The sequence below is a fragment of the Manis javanica genome, chromosome 9 (genome assembly GCF_040802235.1).
Source record: "Manis javanica isolate MJ-LG chromosome 9, MJ_LKY, whole genome shotgun sequence".
NCBI classification, from domain to species: domain Eukaryota; kingdom Metazoa; phylum Chordata; class Mammalia; order Pholidota; family Manidae; genus Manis; species Manis javanica.
The window spans coordinates 405,273-422,136 of record NC_133164.1 but is presented as its reverse complement, the minus strand read 5'-3'; the positions used below and the strand labels follow the sequence as shown (position 1 = coordinate 422,136).

Sequence of the window (16,864 nt, the reverse complement as noted above, 5' to 3'; positions counted from 1 at the left end):
ATGATGGGGGTGGGTGAGGCCACGAGGGTGCGGTTGCCCGGCTCCTGCCGCTGCAATGCCTACTTTGTACTCGGGCTGGCAGAGCACATCTGACCGTGCTCAGTGGGCCAGAAGCCCTGTTCCGGATGAGAGGGTTCAGAGGGTCCCGCCTCCTCCCCCATCGCTCTTGATGCAGCTCCAGTGATGAGGGTGACCCTTCCCAGATCTCTGTGGGGATGTGGCGGCAGGAGCTCACAGCCGTATAACCCAGAGGTGTTTTTCAGAACTGAGTGCACACTGGTCCCCAGGGCTCGGACCGAACTGCAGATTCTGACCGGCGCCCTGTGGGCCCGGGAGCTCCCAGTGGGCCGTGCTCATGGCCGCAGGGCTGCAGCCACATCCGGGTGAGGGATGGCCTGGCAGCACACCAAGCCGCCTGGGTGCCTGGAGAACTTCTGGTCCCACCCTCACATTTCGAGAGACCATGGCCTGAGCGTCCGGACTGCTGCAAGCCCCCAACCCACCGGGATGTGTGGCCAGAACCGGGGGCCTTGGCAGTTCACGCATCTGGAGCCATGCCAGCTGTTCACCAGGGCATCTGTCTCTGCAGTTAGGCTAGAGGGACAATGCCAGGCAAATACCACATGCCGCAGGGGCCTATTTGCAAATAGTCAAAATAAAGTAATGGGTATCTGTAACTTCGGGGAGAGGAAATCCTGGGGCAAAATACCTCTAAAACAGAAATCAAAGGGAGAAATAAAGTTTAAAATCCGTTTATTGCTTACCAGCTGCAGTCCTGGGACCGTTTCTCCTGCTGTCGCGGGAGGAAGTCAGGTGTCCCCCCAGCCCCTCAGGTTCCAATAAGCCCTCTGTTGGTCACCCTGGTAATTACCCACTGATATGGAGAGGAACTACCTCTCTCCACCCCTGAGGGACGCCTATTCACATGGACATGCACTAAAGCCAGGCGATAGATCCTGGAATATTACAATTTTACCCAGAGTATCACACACAAGGATCTAGAGTTAAGTTCATTATCACGTGTAGTTTTCCCTTGGAGGGACCCATGTAGCCAAACTGGAAGGTTCTTCAGGGAGAAGAATAAAAGCCTCTAGCCATTAATTCTACCTTATTTTCTGTGGGATGATTTAGGGTTTGTCAGCAAAACGAGCCCTCTACAACCGAGACGGAATAGCACCATTTAGCTTGGACTCACTGTTTCTTGGTGGATGCATCCTATGCATTTTTAATAAGTCTTCCCACTCTTAACTTTGGAATCTTTCAGTAATGAAAGCGCCGTGAGGCATGAGGCTGGGGTTGAATTGTCGACAGAGTGTGGCCTGGGCCTCCAGCGCCCTGGCCTGAAGTTGCAGACCAGTAATTGCTGTCCGTGAAATGATGCCACCCTTGACTGTGAATTTCAGAGGGGCTCTTGAGATGAGCAAAACAGGAATTTTTTCTGGAGGTCTTTGAGCTGAATCCTGCACAGGTGGTCTCTGAATTCCCGGAGGTGTGAAAGTATGTGCTGAGCTGTGTACACGTTATCAAACTGAAGCGTGCGCACTGGAGGAGAGGCCTGAGGGCAGCCTCCTGCCCAGCAGGCTCCGAGAAGGGGGTGCAGATAGATATCCCATGAGGGTAGGCCCGGACGAGGTGGGGAGCATACCCCAGCTTCGCAGGTGGGGGGCCTAGCCTTCTCCCTCCCCTGCAGCAGCAAGGTGGGGCACCCCCTCCCACTGCTGGACTGACTCAGCCCTGAAACCGCAGGGCTAAATGACAAAAGACGTCAGGTTTCAACTGAACCAGGAAAGATTTCAAGAGGAAACAAACCAGGACAGTCAGTAGGTGGCGACGCCGAGGCACGGACGTCGGGACTGACAGACTTAAAAGGCACCGCGGCTTCACTGAGCACGCCTGAAACAGAAAAACAGAAGATGCAGTAAGAACCGAACGGAAATTTTAGATTAACAAAATGCAATAACCAAAACAGAAGCTCAAAGAGTGGGTCAGTGGCTGGAGAACAGGCAGGAGGAGCCACTGATACAGCAGCACGGACGGCGGAGATGGTGCTCTGGACAGAACACGGGCTCGGTGCGGGGGGTTCTGCAGGGGAGCCCGCACGCCTGTGTCGTTGGAGGCCGCGGGGAGAGGGAGGCGGGATGAGCCCAGGCGCGAGGAGGGACATGAGGTCCCCAAATGCGGCAAAAGACAAGCCTAGACCAAGAAGCTGGGTGGATCCTAAACAGAACAACCCTCCTAAAATGCATCTAAGGTGCATTATAATTAAACTTCTGGAAATTAAAGACATACACACTCCAAAATCTAAAACACAGCCAGAGAAAAATTATTTGAAGGAAAGAAGACGTCTCATCAGAAACCAGAAGGAAGCTGCACAGAACATGCAAAGTGCTGAGAGGCGCGACCGTCGGCCCTGAGCCTTGAACCCAGCAGAACCCCCTTCAGGGATGAAAGGGGGTCCAGACATTCTCAGATGAAGGGAAAGATCATTTGTCCTTAGCAGACTCACCCAAAAGGAGGTTCTGGAAACGGAGACAGCGTGAGCTAACAGCAGCGTTGGAATATCTGGAAGGAAGAAATAACACAGTAAAGCAAAATATGAGTAAATACTACAGTCTTTCCTTGTTTTCTGAGATATATTTGATGCTTGAGACAAAAATAACATCACCTGACATTGTCCTACATGTATGTAGATGAAATAATTAAGGCAGCTATAAATGGGGAAGGAGAAAAGGAGGTTTTCCATGCTTGAACTGATAAAACAGTGGCCATGAAATGTGGTAAGTTATGTATATATAATTAGATGCCTAAAGCAAACAATAAGATCTGTATAAAAAGATACACTCAAACACTATAGATAATCAAAATTGAGTTCTAAGAAATGTTCAAATAACCCACAGGAATAAGGGGAAAAGAAGACAGGGAAGACAGAAAATGGCAGATGAACTCTAATGTATCAATAATTACAGTAAAGGTAAATGGTATAAATGCACCAATTAAAAACAGACTGACGGAATGGAGAAAAACATCACCTAACTATATACTGTCTATAAGAAACTCACCTCAAATATAATGATATAGGCAGGTTGAATGGGAAAGGATGGAAAAAGATATACAAATATTAATCAAATGAAGTAGGAGTGGCTCTATTAATACCATTAAAAAGTAGACTTCAGAGTAGAGACACACAAATGTAATGATGAAGGCCGGTCTGCCAGGAAGAAACAGCAGTCCTCAGCGTGTGTGCGTCACACAGCAGAGCCGTGGATTTGTGATGCAGACTGAAAGACTGAAAGGAGAAATAGACAAATCCACAATTTTAGGAGACTGCAGCCCTCCTGTCTCAACTGATAAACAACCGAGTAGAAAATCACCATGGATTCAGAACTTACCATCGTCAGCCAACAGGATGTCACTGACATTAGACTCCACCTAACCACAGCAGAATACATCTTCTTTACTGTCCCTGGGACATATCCGAGAAAGACCATATCTTGCGCCATAAAATAAAGCTTGATGAATTTAAAAGAATTGAAATCTGTTAACGTGTGTTCTCCAACCAAAATAGAGTCAAACAAGAAATTAACAACAGAAAGATAAAAGGAAAATCTCCAAACACATGAAAACTAAACAACATACTTCTAAATAATTCATGAGGAAATTGCAAGAAAAAAAAATACATGGCATTGAATGAAGACAGAAATATAACATCAAAATTTGTGGGATACAGACAAAGCATTGTTAACAGGAAAATTTATAGCACTAAATGTAACTCTTAGAGGGAAAGGAAGTTTTAATAATCTAAGTTCCCACTTCAAAAACCTAGAAAAAGAAGAAGAAAATAAAAAGCAGAAGGAAGGAATAAAAGATAAGAGCAGAAACCTGTGACGTCTAAAACGAAATAAAAGGGAAAATCAGTGAAACAAAGAGCTGCTTCTTTCAAAAGCTCAGTAGAATGGATAAACCTGCGACAGGAGAGAAGACGCAGATAGTGAGAGTTCGCCCAGAGCCCGCAGGCAGCAGGAGCGGGTAGAGCTCCCCGCACCCCTGCGCACGCGGACTTGGCCCCCGACCTGAAGTGCACCTCAGCCTGCCCGGTTGGAAACAGGTCACCCAAGTAGCCCTCTGACCATTAAGGAAACAGTTCGTAATTTAAATCTGACCAAGAAACCTCCAGGCCCTGATGGTTTCTGGAGAATTTAAGGAAGAATTAACACAGATTTTACACTCCGTCTCCTAGAAAGTAGGAGAGAAGGGAATTATTTCCCAACTGGTTGTATTAGGCCAGCATATTCTGATACAAAACCAGACAAAGATAGTGAAAAAAAAGAAAACTACAGACCAATATCCTTCACAGACAGAGATCTAAAAACCCTTAACCAAATATTGTCAAATTACTCTAGCAATGTATAAAAAGCATCATATACCATACGCCAAGTGGGATATACTCTAGAGGTGTGAGGCTGGTTCAATATTCAAAAGTCAGTCTGTACCCCACATTAACGGGCTAAAGAAGACGGACAAAATTAACATCCATTTTTAAAAGTCTTAGTAAACTAGGAATAGAGGGATATTTACTCCACTTGATTAAAAGCGTGGACAAAACTCTGCAGCTAACACTGTATCTAATGGCGGAAGACCATTTGCCCCGGATCAAGATCAAGGTGTGGGTTTCTGAACATTCAGGCCAGTGGAGTGAGCCAGAGAACAAAGCCACACAGACCAGAGAGTAAGAAATAAACCTGTCCCTGTATATGTAGAAAATACCAAGGACTCTACAAAACAAATCTCCCAGCGTGAGTTCAGAGGGCAAAGGAAATAAGACAAATGTCTGAGTATCCACTGCATTTCTGCATTCCAGCAGCGAGTGTGTGGGCGCCCAAACCAGACATGTACCACCATCCACCACTGCTCAGAACTAAAGGAATATTTAGACTTTCGTCTAACAAAGCCCATGCAGGACTCGTATGCTGAAAACTGCACACTTGTGATGAGGGAAATGGAAGATCTAAATAAATGGAGATGTATTATGTTCATAGGTGGGGAGACTCAACACAATCCAGGTGTCAAGCCTCCCCAGACTGATATACAGGTTTAACATAATTTCTTCAAGATCCAAGCAAGAATCCCAAGAAACATGTTTTTTCAAAAATACTCTTGAAAAAGCAAAATAAAGTAGGAGGATTCAGGTTACTGAATATCAAGGCTTATCACGTAGCTTCAGTGGTCAAGGCAGAGGGGTTGGCGGAGGGGCAGACACAGGACCAGTGGGCAGAGCGGGAGACCCGGAGAGCTCACATGATCTCACTCAAGCTCCAGAGCAATGCCAGGCTCAGCCCACCCTGGGCACCCTGAGACGAGATCTCAGGTGACCGTCTGTCTGGTAGTGTTGGGAACCCATGGCCCCGGTGCCCCATCCCACAGCCCAGCACGGGAGTTCAATGGGGAGGGCAGGAGTGGGTACATGGACAGGCCCAAGGCCGCCTGTTACTAAGTGGCCGGGCTGGACTCCATGCCCTGGTTAGGAGGCAGCAGCCATGACTGCTCAGCTGGCAAGTTCTCGTTGCCACCTCCCCAGCTGCTGCAGACGAACCGCCTATCTCCCCACACCCACTGGCAGAATCTCCCTGCCTCCCAGACACCCCTCTTCTCCATGAGGGGCAGGCGGGTGGGCTGGTCGGTCCCCGGCCTCTCCTGGCTCATCCGCTTTAGTTTCTGCAACCTTTCATGTCCTCCGCACTTTGAACTATGACCAAGCCCTGCCACCTCGCCATCATTCCCATACACTACTGAGCACCTACTGTGTGCTAGGACAACAGGTAAGGCCTGTTGGTCCTGGCGTCCCCAGGAGTGCTTCGGGTGTGTCCAGCTGTGTGTCACGTGTGCCCCAGCTGTGCCCACCCGTGTCTTGGATGTGCCCCTGGCCTCTTGGTTCCGCATCCCTCGCCCTGCCTCTCCGCCTGGGGCCTCAGCCCTGGGTGCAGTTTGGGGCTCTGCTTCCCTGGCCCAGTCTCACCTGCCTGCTTCTCTTGACGTTTCTGCTTTGCCTGCACACCCCGAGGCTGATCCCTCAGCAGTGCCGGGGTTACCTGCGGTCATCAGAGCCCTCAGCGTGACCTGGGGGCACAGCCGCCCTGCGTGCCTGGGCAGGACGAGTGTGGCCCTCACAGACCGACCACTTCCCAGGCTGTTCACCTTGGGGTTTTTCTCCTAAATTTCTATTATCAGCTGCTTTTCTTCTCACTTGCTTTTTTTTAAGGCAGAAGTGCAATACCGAAGGGAAAACCACCAGCAGTCTTCGTGAGTCAGGGCTTCCCTGGGGCCCCTCCCTTGGGCTGGGCCCCCGTCCCCACAGGAGGCACAGGGGTCGCCTGCATAGGCCAGAAGCCGAGTGGGCAGTGCAGAATAGTGCAGGCCTGGGGTTTGTCCTTCCCGGCCGTCAGGAGGAAGGAGCCGGCAGGGCGGGCCATCTAATCCGTCTGGGAGCCGCTTAAGGGATTGTCTTTTCTGGCACCTGCTGGCCACCCAGGTACGTCCTTCACAACCCTGCTGGGATTAGCCTGGGCTGTGCCACCGGGCCCCCTGGGCTCCGGCACAGCCTCCAGTCACCCCTCCACCACAGGGGACGCTTGCCGTCCTGAGGTCAGGAGCAGGCACAGGCCAGGGCAGCAGGTCAGGCCCGCTCCGGACTTGGGGCGCTAGCCCATGGCCCGTCGTGCCTGACGCAGTGGGGTGCTGACACAGGATGGATTTTGGGTCCTTGGAGACAGTGGTGGCCAACTCCGCCTTCATCGCCGCCCGGGGCAGCTTCGATGACAGCAGTGCGCCCCTCGCCCGGGACAGGAAGTACCTGGCCAAGCTCAGGCTGCCCCCGCTCTCCAAGTGCGAGGCCCTGCAGCAGAGCCTGGACCTGGCGTTCCATAGCGTGTGCGTGGAGCAGCCCATCGGAAAGCGGCTCTTCCGGCAGTTCCTGGGGGCCCACGAGAAGCACGTGCCGGCCCTGGAGCTCTGGAAGGACGTGGAGGACTACCACACGGCTGGTGACGACCTCCGACCACAGAAGGCCCAGGCCATCCTGGCTGAGTACCTCGACCCCCAGGCTAAACGCTTCTGCAGCTTCCTAGACACTGGGACTGTGGCGCAGGCCCAGGGGGCACCCATGACAAGTGGGGACTGGCTCTCCCAGCCACTCCTGCAGGCCACCCTGGCACACCTGGGCCAGGCGCCCTTCCAGGAGTACCTGGGCAGCCTGTACTTCCAGAGGTTTCTGCAGTGGAAGTGGCTGGAGGCCCAGCCCACGGGCGAGGACTGGTTCCTGGACTTCAGGGTCCTGGGGAAAGGTGGCTTCGGGGAGGTGTCGGCCTGCCAGATGAGGGCAACAGGCAAAATGTATGCGTGTAAAAAGCTGAACAAGAAGAGGCTGAAGAAGAGGAAGGGGTACCAGGTGGGCAGTGCAGCCGTGCACGGCGGGCACGGAGGAATCACCCCCAGACTGATGGGCTGACCGGCCTCCGTGCCCCTCCACAGGCCCACCCTGCCCTGTGGACTCCAAGCCCCTCTGCCGTGCAGCCACTGGCCGGTTCTAGTCTGTCCACAGCTCCTCTTCCCAAGCCAGCCCGTGTGGCCCAGAGCATGGCAGCGGGAGGAGGCGGCCTCCGGCCTGTGGCGCCTCTTGCCTGGCTGCCCACGGCCCTGGGAGCCACTCGGCATTGTAGGTGTGGGTGGCCGACTGGTGCCCTCTGGGTTTCACCAACACCACGAAGTGCAGGAGCCAGTGCTGTGGGAAGGGCGTTGCAGGCTCTCCGCTCTTCACGCCACTTCTGGAGCTGCCAAGGGCTGCATGTGCCATGAAGGAGGGAGCCGAGCTAGAGCTGCCCGTTTCCTGGGAGGCGAGGCTGCAAGGTGGGGTGCAAGCCGTCCCCGAGTGCAGCTGCTCCCAGGGATGGCAGCGGGTGAGGTGCCCCTAACTGGTGTCGGCTCCTTTCAGGCAGGATCAGCGGCAGGAAGCTGCTCACGTCTTAGGAAATCAACTCCCAGCTGCAGGTTCTGTCTCTGCCCTCCGGTCCCTGCATCGGGGTCACAGCAGCCTCCAGAGAGTTCTCCTGTCCGGGGGTCCTGGGTGGTGCTCCCCGTGGGCAGTGCTCCCCGTGGGACGTGGGGGAGGGAGCTACCCCTTGGGGGCTCCATCTGTGATTCTAATCCAAGGCCTAGGGCACTGCCGTCGCTCTCCGCGTTCACTGTCCTCGCTGATGCCAAGTAAAATCAACCCGAAACCTTCCACCACAGCAGGATAGAGGGGGGCCCATATCTACGTATCCTCCTCCAAAAGGGGTTCTGTTTTCCTTACCCAAACCCAGCTTTTAAGAACATGTTAAATGGACACCACAAGGTTTTAAAATAAAGACGGAAAATGAGTACAGCTGTGGGGTGGCTTGGCCGGCACCGCTAGGGGCCTCACTGGGGGAAAGGGGCCGGGATGGTGGCAGGACGAGCTGCCAGCCGCAGGGAAGGACTGGGGGGAGATGGGCACTGAGCAGGCATCCAGGAGGGCACCGGGGCCTCACGGGGCAAGTCAGGCTGGAGGCCCCAGGAAACCAGAAGTTCTCTGAGAAACACAGCGATCGCTCTGTGCAAACCACTTTTAAAGTCTGTTTGCAGCTCTGGTCTGACCTGCTGTGATGTTTTCTCCTCTGTGGCGCTTGGTCTTAAGGCCGCACTTTCCTGCCTGAACCTGGGCTCTTGTTCCTTGATGATCAGGGCGCCATGGTGGAGAAGAAGATTCTAGCCAAAGTCCACAGCAGATTCATAGTCTCTCTGGCCTACGCGTTCGAAACCAAAACTGACCTCTGCCTGGTGATGACCATCATGAATGGAGGCGACATAAGGTAAGGGGGCTCCTCTCTCCAACGTGGGGGTCAGGCCGGTGGGTGCTGCAGTCCCCAGGCTTGGACAGCAATGCAGGCGGGAGCTGCACGTGGCGGACTCGCACTGCGGCGCTCTGTGCCCCGTTACACTACAGCACGCCGCGCACTGCACGTGCCACACCCCCGCCTCACCCCCGCCTCACCGTTCTCAGCGCAATACAACATAAAGGCCGGCTGCTGTCAGCCCAGCTGCCTTGTACTGGGCCCAATCTGAGGGCCTGTCTCCCTCTCCCTGTCCTTCTCGTCTCTTTCAGGATTCCCAGTCCACCTCCCCACCCCCTGGTCTCTGTATAAATCATCTGTTTCCTTTTACTCATTTGCTTCTCTTCGAATGTGACAGTGGAAGGCACGAAAAAGAACCACTGTGGGGGAGGTGGGAGGCTGCGGGTCCATCGAAGAGTTTGTCTGTCCAGCTTGGGTGAAGAGGCCGATGTGCTGACTGCTTACATTCGCGGCGATGTGAGCTGCTCACGTCCCTCATGCCCTCTGCCCTATTTGCATAGCGATGGTGAAGTGGCTCTGGAGCTCACTGCCTGGCCTCCGCAGGTCGGGGCGGGAGAAGGTGACCCTCACTGCTCCATTTCTCCCCGTAACGGCTGTGGGGAGGGGCCTCTGAGGGCACAGGCACCACCACAGGCTCTCCCGGCTGAACTCTGAAGCCCTGCAATGACCAGACACGGTACAGGGTCCTGGGGGCCTCACTGTTTTACAACCCGTCCACCCCCCGCCCCCCATCAGGACCATGGCACCTGCCCATAGTCGTGGCAGAAAAGCACAGGCCTCCGTGTGGTCTGCCTCCAGGTACCACATCTACAACGTGAACGAAGAGAGCCCTGGCTTCCAGGAGCCCCGGGCCGTCTTCTACACGGCCCAGATCGTCAGCGGCCTGGAGCACCTGCACCAGCGAGGCATCGTCTACCGGGACCTCAAGCCCGAGAATGTGCTCCTGGATGACGACGGTGAGCGGCCCCCGCCTGGCCCCATGCCCGGCTCGCCTCTGTGACCCGACTGTCATTGGCAGGGGGGTGAAGGCTCGTCACAGCGTTAAGTGGCACCAAAAACATCTTAGGTGGCCCATTCAGCCGCTGGGTGATGGAACGGCATTATCTCCCAACGGAGATCTTTGGTGACCTTTGGTGGTCAGGCGCCTGGGGCTCTGGGGCAAGTCCGGGTGTCTGTGTGTGTGGAACTCCTGGAGAATGGCTGCTACTTTGTGGCCACTGGTCACTCTAGTGCTCTTTCTTCTGTGGGAAGGTGCACTGGGGTTCTCACTAGGAAGTGCACAGGGATTCAGGCCTCCTTTATGCCCTTCAGGGTCCCCTTCCTGTCACCAGCCTGAACAAATGCAGGGCCACTCCAGCTGGGGCCAGGCCTGGGCAGAGACGGCAGATGGGGAAGCTGAGTGTGGGTGGACTGCGCCCCCGATCCCAGTTGCCGGTGCTGCTGGGCAGCTCGGTCCCCCTGCAGTGTGGCCAGGAGCAGAGGCCCCTGGGTGCTGGGCGGGGGTGCGCGCGTGTGTGGCTGGTCCTTGGCCCCCACGGGCTCTGGGAACACCGGGTGCCTTTGCTCTGTGAGCCACGTGTGACCCCAGCCCGTGTTTGCTTTTCAGGCAATGTCCGAATTTCTGACCTTGGGCTGGCCGTGGAGCTGAAGGATGGGCAGATGAACACCAAGGGTTATGCAGGGACCCCAGGCAAGTTCCTGAGGGCAGGGGCGGGGCTGGGGGGGCTGGGGCCCCGGGGTCCCCGTGGCCTGGGGAGGACCTCACAGTGAGGGTGGGGGGCTTGTCAGGACACAGCCCCCTCATCCCTCGGAGCAAGCAGGGAAAGCAGAGTGACTGGCCAGTGCACTTGGCCTCGGCCCTGTCAGCTTGCTGCCCCTGCAGGGGCCACCCCTCCCAGCCTCGGCAGTCACGACTGGCTTTGACATGAGGAGCCCCCTGGGATGGCGGCACCCACCCTCTAGCTTCCTGGGCACTCGCAGGAGGCATCAGTCGGGGGCTGAGGGTCTGCTGAGCAGATCGACAGGAAGGGGGTGAGTGGGCAGGCAGGCCAGCAGAGGCACACGGGCACCGAGGCCAGCGCTGCCTGGGGAGGCTCATGATGGAGAAGCAGGGAAGGTCGGGGGTTTTGGAGGGGAAGCGCCGCCTTTGTCCAGAGCCCGTGTGTGCGTGGGCGTGCACACGCGTGTGTCTGGGTGTGCATGTGTGTGCAGAACATTCTCTGCCTCCCCACCCACCTCACATTTGCCCTTAGTCCCAGGCAGGCGGGAAGCGGCAGGCACAGAGAACAGGGGGTGGCTCATAGCCAGGTGGCCCGCCCACGCACCTGCCGCGCCCAAACACCTGTGCTCCTAGGTGTCCATGTGCCCACGTGCCTGGGCATGGCGGGCAGGGCTCGGTGACACGGTGCTGTCCCATGCCCGCCGCAGCACCCCACGCGGGTCACACCTACTGCGCCTCCACGTTCTTGGTGGTCCATGCTCCCAGGCGTTCTTCTGCAGGACTTTTCAACAAATCCCCTCCTCCCCTGCTGGCTGGCTTTGGGAGACGGTGCCGCCTTTGTTTTGTGTCCTGGGTCCTCCTAGTCCTGGGCTCTGGGCTCCTTTTGGGTTTGTGCCCGTGTGATGGTGGGTCTGTCCTCATCTGTGGTTTGTTTAGGGAAAGGTCCCATCTTGAGTTTGCCGGATCCTAAACCAAAATCTTGGCTGGGTCTGGGCTCAACCACTTCTGTCCTGAGCGTGCGTGGAAACACCCCTCGTGTATTTCCAGGCCATGCAGACCCTGGGGGGAGGCCCCAGACAACTCGCACCAAAGCCAGGGCTGGAGGCACTTGCACCTGAGGCTGTGAGGGCCCACGGGCCTGGCTGTGTCCGCTGCCTCCAAGCTTTCCAGGAGCCGGGGCTCTCTTGTGCCCTGGGGGTCAGGTGCAGGGGAGTTCCAGGGAAAGTGGGAAGCGGGGACCCTGGCGAAGCTGCAGGGCCCCCAGGTCCTGCCTCCTGGCCCCCTGGCCCCTCCAGTGCTGGGCCTAGGCCGGAGCCTGGACCGGCCAGCAAGCCCCATAAGCAGGGCCGGGCTGGCACTGTACCTGCCCTGGGATTGGGGGGTGGGGGCGTGAGCCAGCAGGTGAGGGGGCTGGTGGGGGACAGAGATGGCGTGCCCTCTTTCATTCATTCGTCTGACAAGTATTTATCTCACTTTGACCCACGCCATGAAGGGCCCACCATTTTGGGTGGCTGGGATGGCGCTGGGCAGGGCGCCTGGGTGCCCTGGCAGTGCATCTCAGCATCAGCCGCGTCCCTGTGTCCTTCGGGCTCCATTTCAGCCTAGAAGTCGTGCTTCCCACAGACCCTGAGTGGTCTGGACAGTGAGGTAGTTCTCTGGAGGGCAGACTTACCCGGCCAGGCGGCTCCTGGAACCCCTTTGGAGGGCATCCATTCTGTGGTCACATCAGCCTGGCATGTTCCTGAGCACGTCCCCATCCCTGGGGAGACATGGCACGCTGGGTGACCCGGAGCAGACGGGCAGTTCTCAGCTCGTCTCCGGATGTCTGAAGTCATGTGGCACAGAGGCCACCCCCATGCCCATGTGCTCACCCCAGGGACAGGCCCGGCTGCCCATTCCACACACAGGGCTGGCACTGACTTTCAGGATGAGCCGCACACGTGGCCCCCCCTCCCCAGGTGCAGCGCAGGCCCGGCACGGAAGGGGCTGCGTCACAGCGGCTGCCGGGGCTCTCTTTGGATCCTGGCTTGAATCTGCCCTTCTGTGCCCTTCTAAGAAGCGCCTGGTGGTGCCCGGGCGGCACATACCATGGCCCCACAGGTCGCTCCCCCAAGAGGCAGGCAAGGATGTCGTTCTGTGGTGCTCGCCAGAGGGGCCCTCAGCGATGCCAGGGCACAGGGCCAGCCGCCACCACCGTCGCTGCCAAGGTTTCCTGGGGTAGAGCCTCAGCTCCTCCCTGGGCCGGGCACGATCCCGCGGGTCCAGGCCTGGCTCTGAGGCCTTGTGCTCTTGCCTGCAGGCTTCATGGCCCCTGAGCTCCTGCGGGGTGAGGAGTATGGCTTTTCTGTGGATTACTTTGCCCTGGGAGTTACGCTCTATGAAATGATTGCTGCCAGAGGACCCTTCCGAGCCCGGGGAGAGAAGGTAGGAGGTCACCTTGCAGGCATCCCCCAGTGACCTGGCGACCACCGCTGAGCTGGGGTCACAGGAGCGGGTGTCCTGCAGCAGCGACAGGGAGGGCGTGGCTCGGACGCGCCCTGCACACGCCCTGCATGCAGGGGCCCCACCAGAAGGGAGGAGGGGCAGGTTGGAGGCAGAGCCCCTAGGAAGATGCATCCGCTCGGTGAGGGCCGGCCAGCGCTGCCCACCCTGTGGTGAGGGGGCTGCAAAGGACACGGCACTTTTGGGTGACTGTGGTGGGTCCCCAAGCTCTTCCCCCAAGGCCCTACCAGTGGGGTTTGTGGGTGTGAGTCACACTCCATCAGTGGCTTCAGGCACAGCCTAGCTTCCGTCCAGTTACCAGGTGTCCACTCCTGTGTCACTTTATTTCTTGTTGTCTTCCAAGGGTGAGCAAAGGGCATGTAGATGTGCCAGGGTGCCTGCCAGGCCTCACTGAAATGCGCCGCTAGGGTTTCCTCCTGTGATGCCCATCTGCAGGGGAGGATGCACCGAGCATTGAGCGGGGGCACGGGTGGACCGGCGGGCTCCCTAGGGGCACCTCTGGAACTGGGGGCCGGTTGGGCATAACAGGAGCCACCTGCTTGCAGGTGGAGAACAAGGAGCTCAAGCAGCGGGTCCTCTCAGAGGCGGTCAAGTACCCGGACAAGTTCAGCCCGGCCAGCAAGGCCTTCTGCGAGGCGCTGTTGGAGAAGGACCCCGAGAAGCGCCTGGGATTCCGAGGCGGGACCTGTGATGGGCTCCGCGCCAGCCCCCTCTTCAGGGACATCAACTGGAGACAGCTGGAGGCTGGTAGTGCCAGGGGCCTGCAGGCCGGGGGAGTGCGGGGCAGAGCCTGTGACCCCATGGTGGGCTCCTGTGGGGCAGGGAGGTGCGGGGTGGGTGAGGGGCAGAGACCCCACAGCGGGCTCCTGCAGGGCAGGAAGCACAGGTGGGAGGCTGGCCTCTTTCACAACCTAGAGCAGATGCATTTCCTAGCCTCCCATCCCACCGGCTCCAAGCCCAGGAGCACAGAGCCTCCAGCTAATGGGGCCCCCAGGAGGGCTGCCCTCTGCCCTTGCGCCCTCTCACCCCAGGCTTTCTGGCAGGAATGCTGATGCCCCCGTTCATCCCAGACCCCAGGACCGTCTACGCCAAGAACATTCAGGATGTAGGAGCCTTTTCCACGGTGAGAGGCGTGGTCTTTGACAAGGCAGACACCGAATTCTTCCAGGAATTTGCCACTGGCAGCTGCCCCATTCCCTGGCAGGAGGAAATGATCGAGTCAGGCGTCTTTGGGGAGCTGAATGTGTGGCGCTCTGATGGGCAAATGCCCGATGACATGAAGGGGGTCAGCGTGGAGGCAGCGTCCATGTCGAAGTCAGGAATGTGTGTGGTTTCCTAGGTGACGCGGAAAGGGCCCCCCGCAGCCCACAGGCCAGGAGGCCTTTGTGTCAGCCAGGCCACCCCAGCTTGGTCAGGAGCAAGGCCCCCTCCTGCAAACAGGTCACTGCTTTCACCCCATCTCACTCAAGAAAGACAGCACAGTGACTCCCGGATGGGATCCACTGGTGACTGTCCAGCCCCCGTGTGGACGTGCGAGCTGGAGGCGATGTGGGGGCCGGGCAAATGGCTGTGGTTCTGGAGGTGCTCTGTGTGGGTCTCCTGGCACCTTAACTGCGATTCCTGGAGCATCCTTGGTAGGGGGCCATGGTGGGGGCTCAGGGGCTGGGGAACCGCGTCCGCAGCTCACGGGCTGCCAGAGAGGACTGACTGTGGCCCTGGCGCAGTTCCCCTTTGTGCCCAGCTCCTGGCGTGCCTGCCAGCGCCAGGGCCTGAGCTCCTCACCGCCGCATTTGGGGGTGCTGGCATCTGCCAGGTGCTGAGCAGTGCAGCCTCGGCAGGGCCCCTTGGCCTAGGCTGGGGCCCAGGTGTCCGGGGTGACGGAATGCGTGGGGTCTGGGTGAGACAACAGCAGCCTGCCCTTTGGCAGCTCTTGCTCCTGAGACCATCTCCAGCTGATGGCGGCCAGGAGCTGCCCAGCCCCACAGACAGACAAGGGACTGGGCATTCTCTCTCCAGTCTGAGTCCTGCCCGCCACCCCACAAAGCCAGCTGGGTCCCCTCTGGCCCTTTCTGGCTCTTGCCTCTTGTGGTAGCTTTGGCCAGGCTGGTCTTGCTACGTGGGGCTTGCTGACTGATGGCCAGGCCCAGCAGGTCCCCTCTCCATGTCCCCAGCAGCTATCGTCCTAGGGGCTTGCAGCCCATCGCTCTGTCCCTCCCAGCCCCAGGGCACCTCCTTCGCATGTCTGGTGTTTCCGACTGACGCTTTCTCCTCTAAGTGCTTTAGGCATTTTAACTGGAAGGACTGTTTCCATAGCAGCTGCTCCACAAACGTGCACTCTCTTAAGCTGGGGTTCATGGTGCCGACTGGGCATCAGGCCACCGTGCGGGGCTCCCGTGAGGCCAGCACCCAAGGAATTGTAGCTCAGGACCCAGGACTCACTTTCAGGGGAGAGGTCTCTGCCTGCTCCCCAGCCGTGGCAGAGATGTGCCCGTGGGAGTCAGCACTGAGGGTGTGGACCTCCGCACCCTCACACTATTTACCAAGTGGGGGTGCCCATGCTCTTGGAGTGTGAGCACCACATGCCTCCTCCCTCAGACTGTAAGGCCCCGTGTGAGGGAGCCCCTCCCTCAGAGGTCCCCTGCCACCTGCTGCCCCTCCACCCTCAGGACATGTGTGGACCTCGGCCCCGAGTGACCCTGCTGCAGGAGAGCCTAGTGGGTGTGTCGTGGCCCCTGTTGTGTGGGGTGGAAGCTTGGGTACAGATCTGGCTGGTTTCTGGGTACCCTTAGGAGTTCTTTGAAGGCTTTGCCCCCAGTGCCTGGGTGGTGAAGGGAGCCAGCGGGGGCCTTCCCTCCAGTGCGTGGGATCCTGAGCCACGGAATGTTCTGGAGGGACCTGGAGAAGCATCCAGTGTGTTTTGCTCTGTGACCCAAAACTACCCCATGCATGGCAGAGGCCCTGCGGCAGTCACATGCAGTCTCCCCTAGATCTGCACTGTCCCCTCCTCGGGTGGCCCTGGGAGGCCTGGGGAAAGCCCACGGAGAGCTGGGGTCCATCTGACCCTGGGACATGGGGTGCATGCGTGAGGCGCTCCCTCGCTCCTTCACGGGGTCCCTTTCTGGCTCCCGCAGCAGCTGGCAGGTCCTTGTCTGCAGTCTGCACAGGTCGCTGAGTGTGTGATTAAGGACCCAGCAGCAGCCCGGCCTGGGTCAGTCTCGGGAAGCTGGGCTCCCCACCTGTACCCCATGTTGGGGCTACCCCATCCCGTGAGCGTGCAGCCTCGCAGTTGGGCCTCAACTGGACATGGCACAGAGAACAGGCCTTGTGACAGCTAATAGAGCACAGTTCAAAAGGAAAGCTTCAGTGGGAAAACATGAAATTAAAAATAAATGTGAGACACGCCGTCAGTACTGCCTGGTGTAAAATGAAGGTAACAAGGCTTAATTAGACTTTGTAAAGAGCAGACCTCAGTTCCCCAGTTACGCCAGGAAAATGTTTTTCCACGTTCAGACTTCCCACTTCCAAGGAGAATGGGCTGCGGGCGTGTGTCCCCAGGCGCCGATGCGTCTGTGAGCTTGCTGAGGGCGGGGTGCTCACGCCTGTTCCTGGGGTCCTGGGGGGTGCCAAGGCCCTGCCTTCCAGCACATGAGTGTTTGGTGTCCGCGTGGGCGCCCGGCTGCAAGGGGCGTAGTTGTCGTCTTTCAAGAGGGCTGTGGCT

General features: G+C 57.7%; 1 protein-coding gene across 1 annotated transcript; it reads left to right on the top strand.

Annotated features, from left to right (window-relative positions):
- The first annotated feature begins 6,563 nt into the window (after positions 1-6,563).
- GRK1 (G protein-coupled receptor kinase 1) lies at positions 6,564-16,544 on the top strand. Its single transcript, XM_017665040.3, has 7 exons — positions 6,564-7,441; positions 8,755-8,882; positions 9,723-9,880; positions 10,531-10,614; positions 12,944-13,068; positions 13,692-13,893; positions 14,190-16,544. The coding sequence occupies exons 1-7, from the start codon at positions 6,743-6,745 to the stop codon at positions 14,483-14,485; spliced, it is 1,692 nt and encodes a 563-aa protein (XP_017520529.2). The 5' UTR covers positions 6,564-6,742; the 3' UTR covers positions 14,486-16,544.
- The last annotated feature ends 320 nt before the right edge of the window (positions 16,545-16,864 follow it).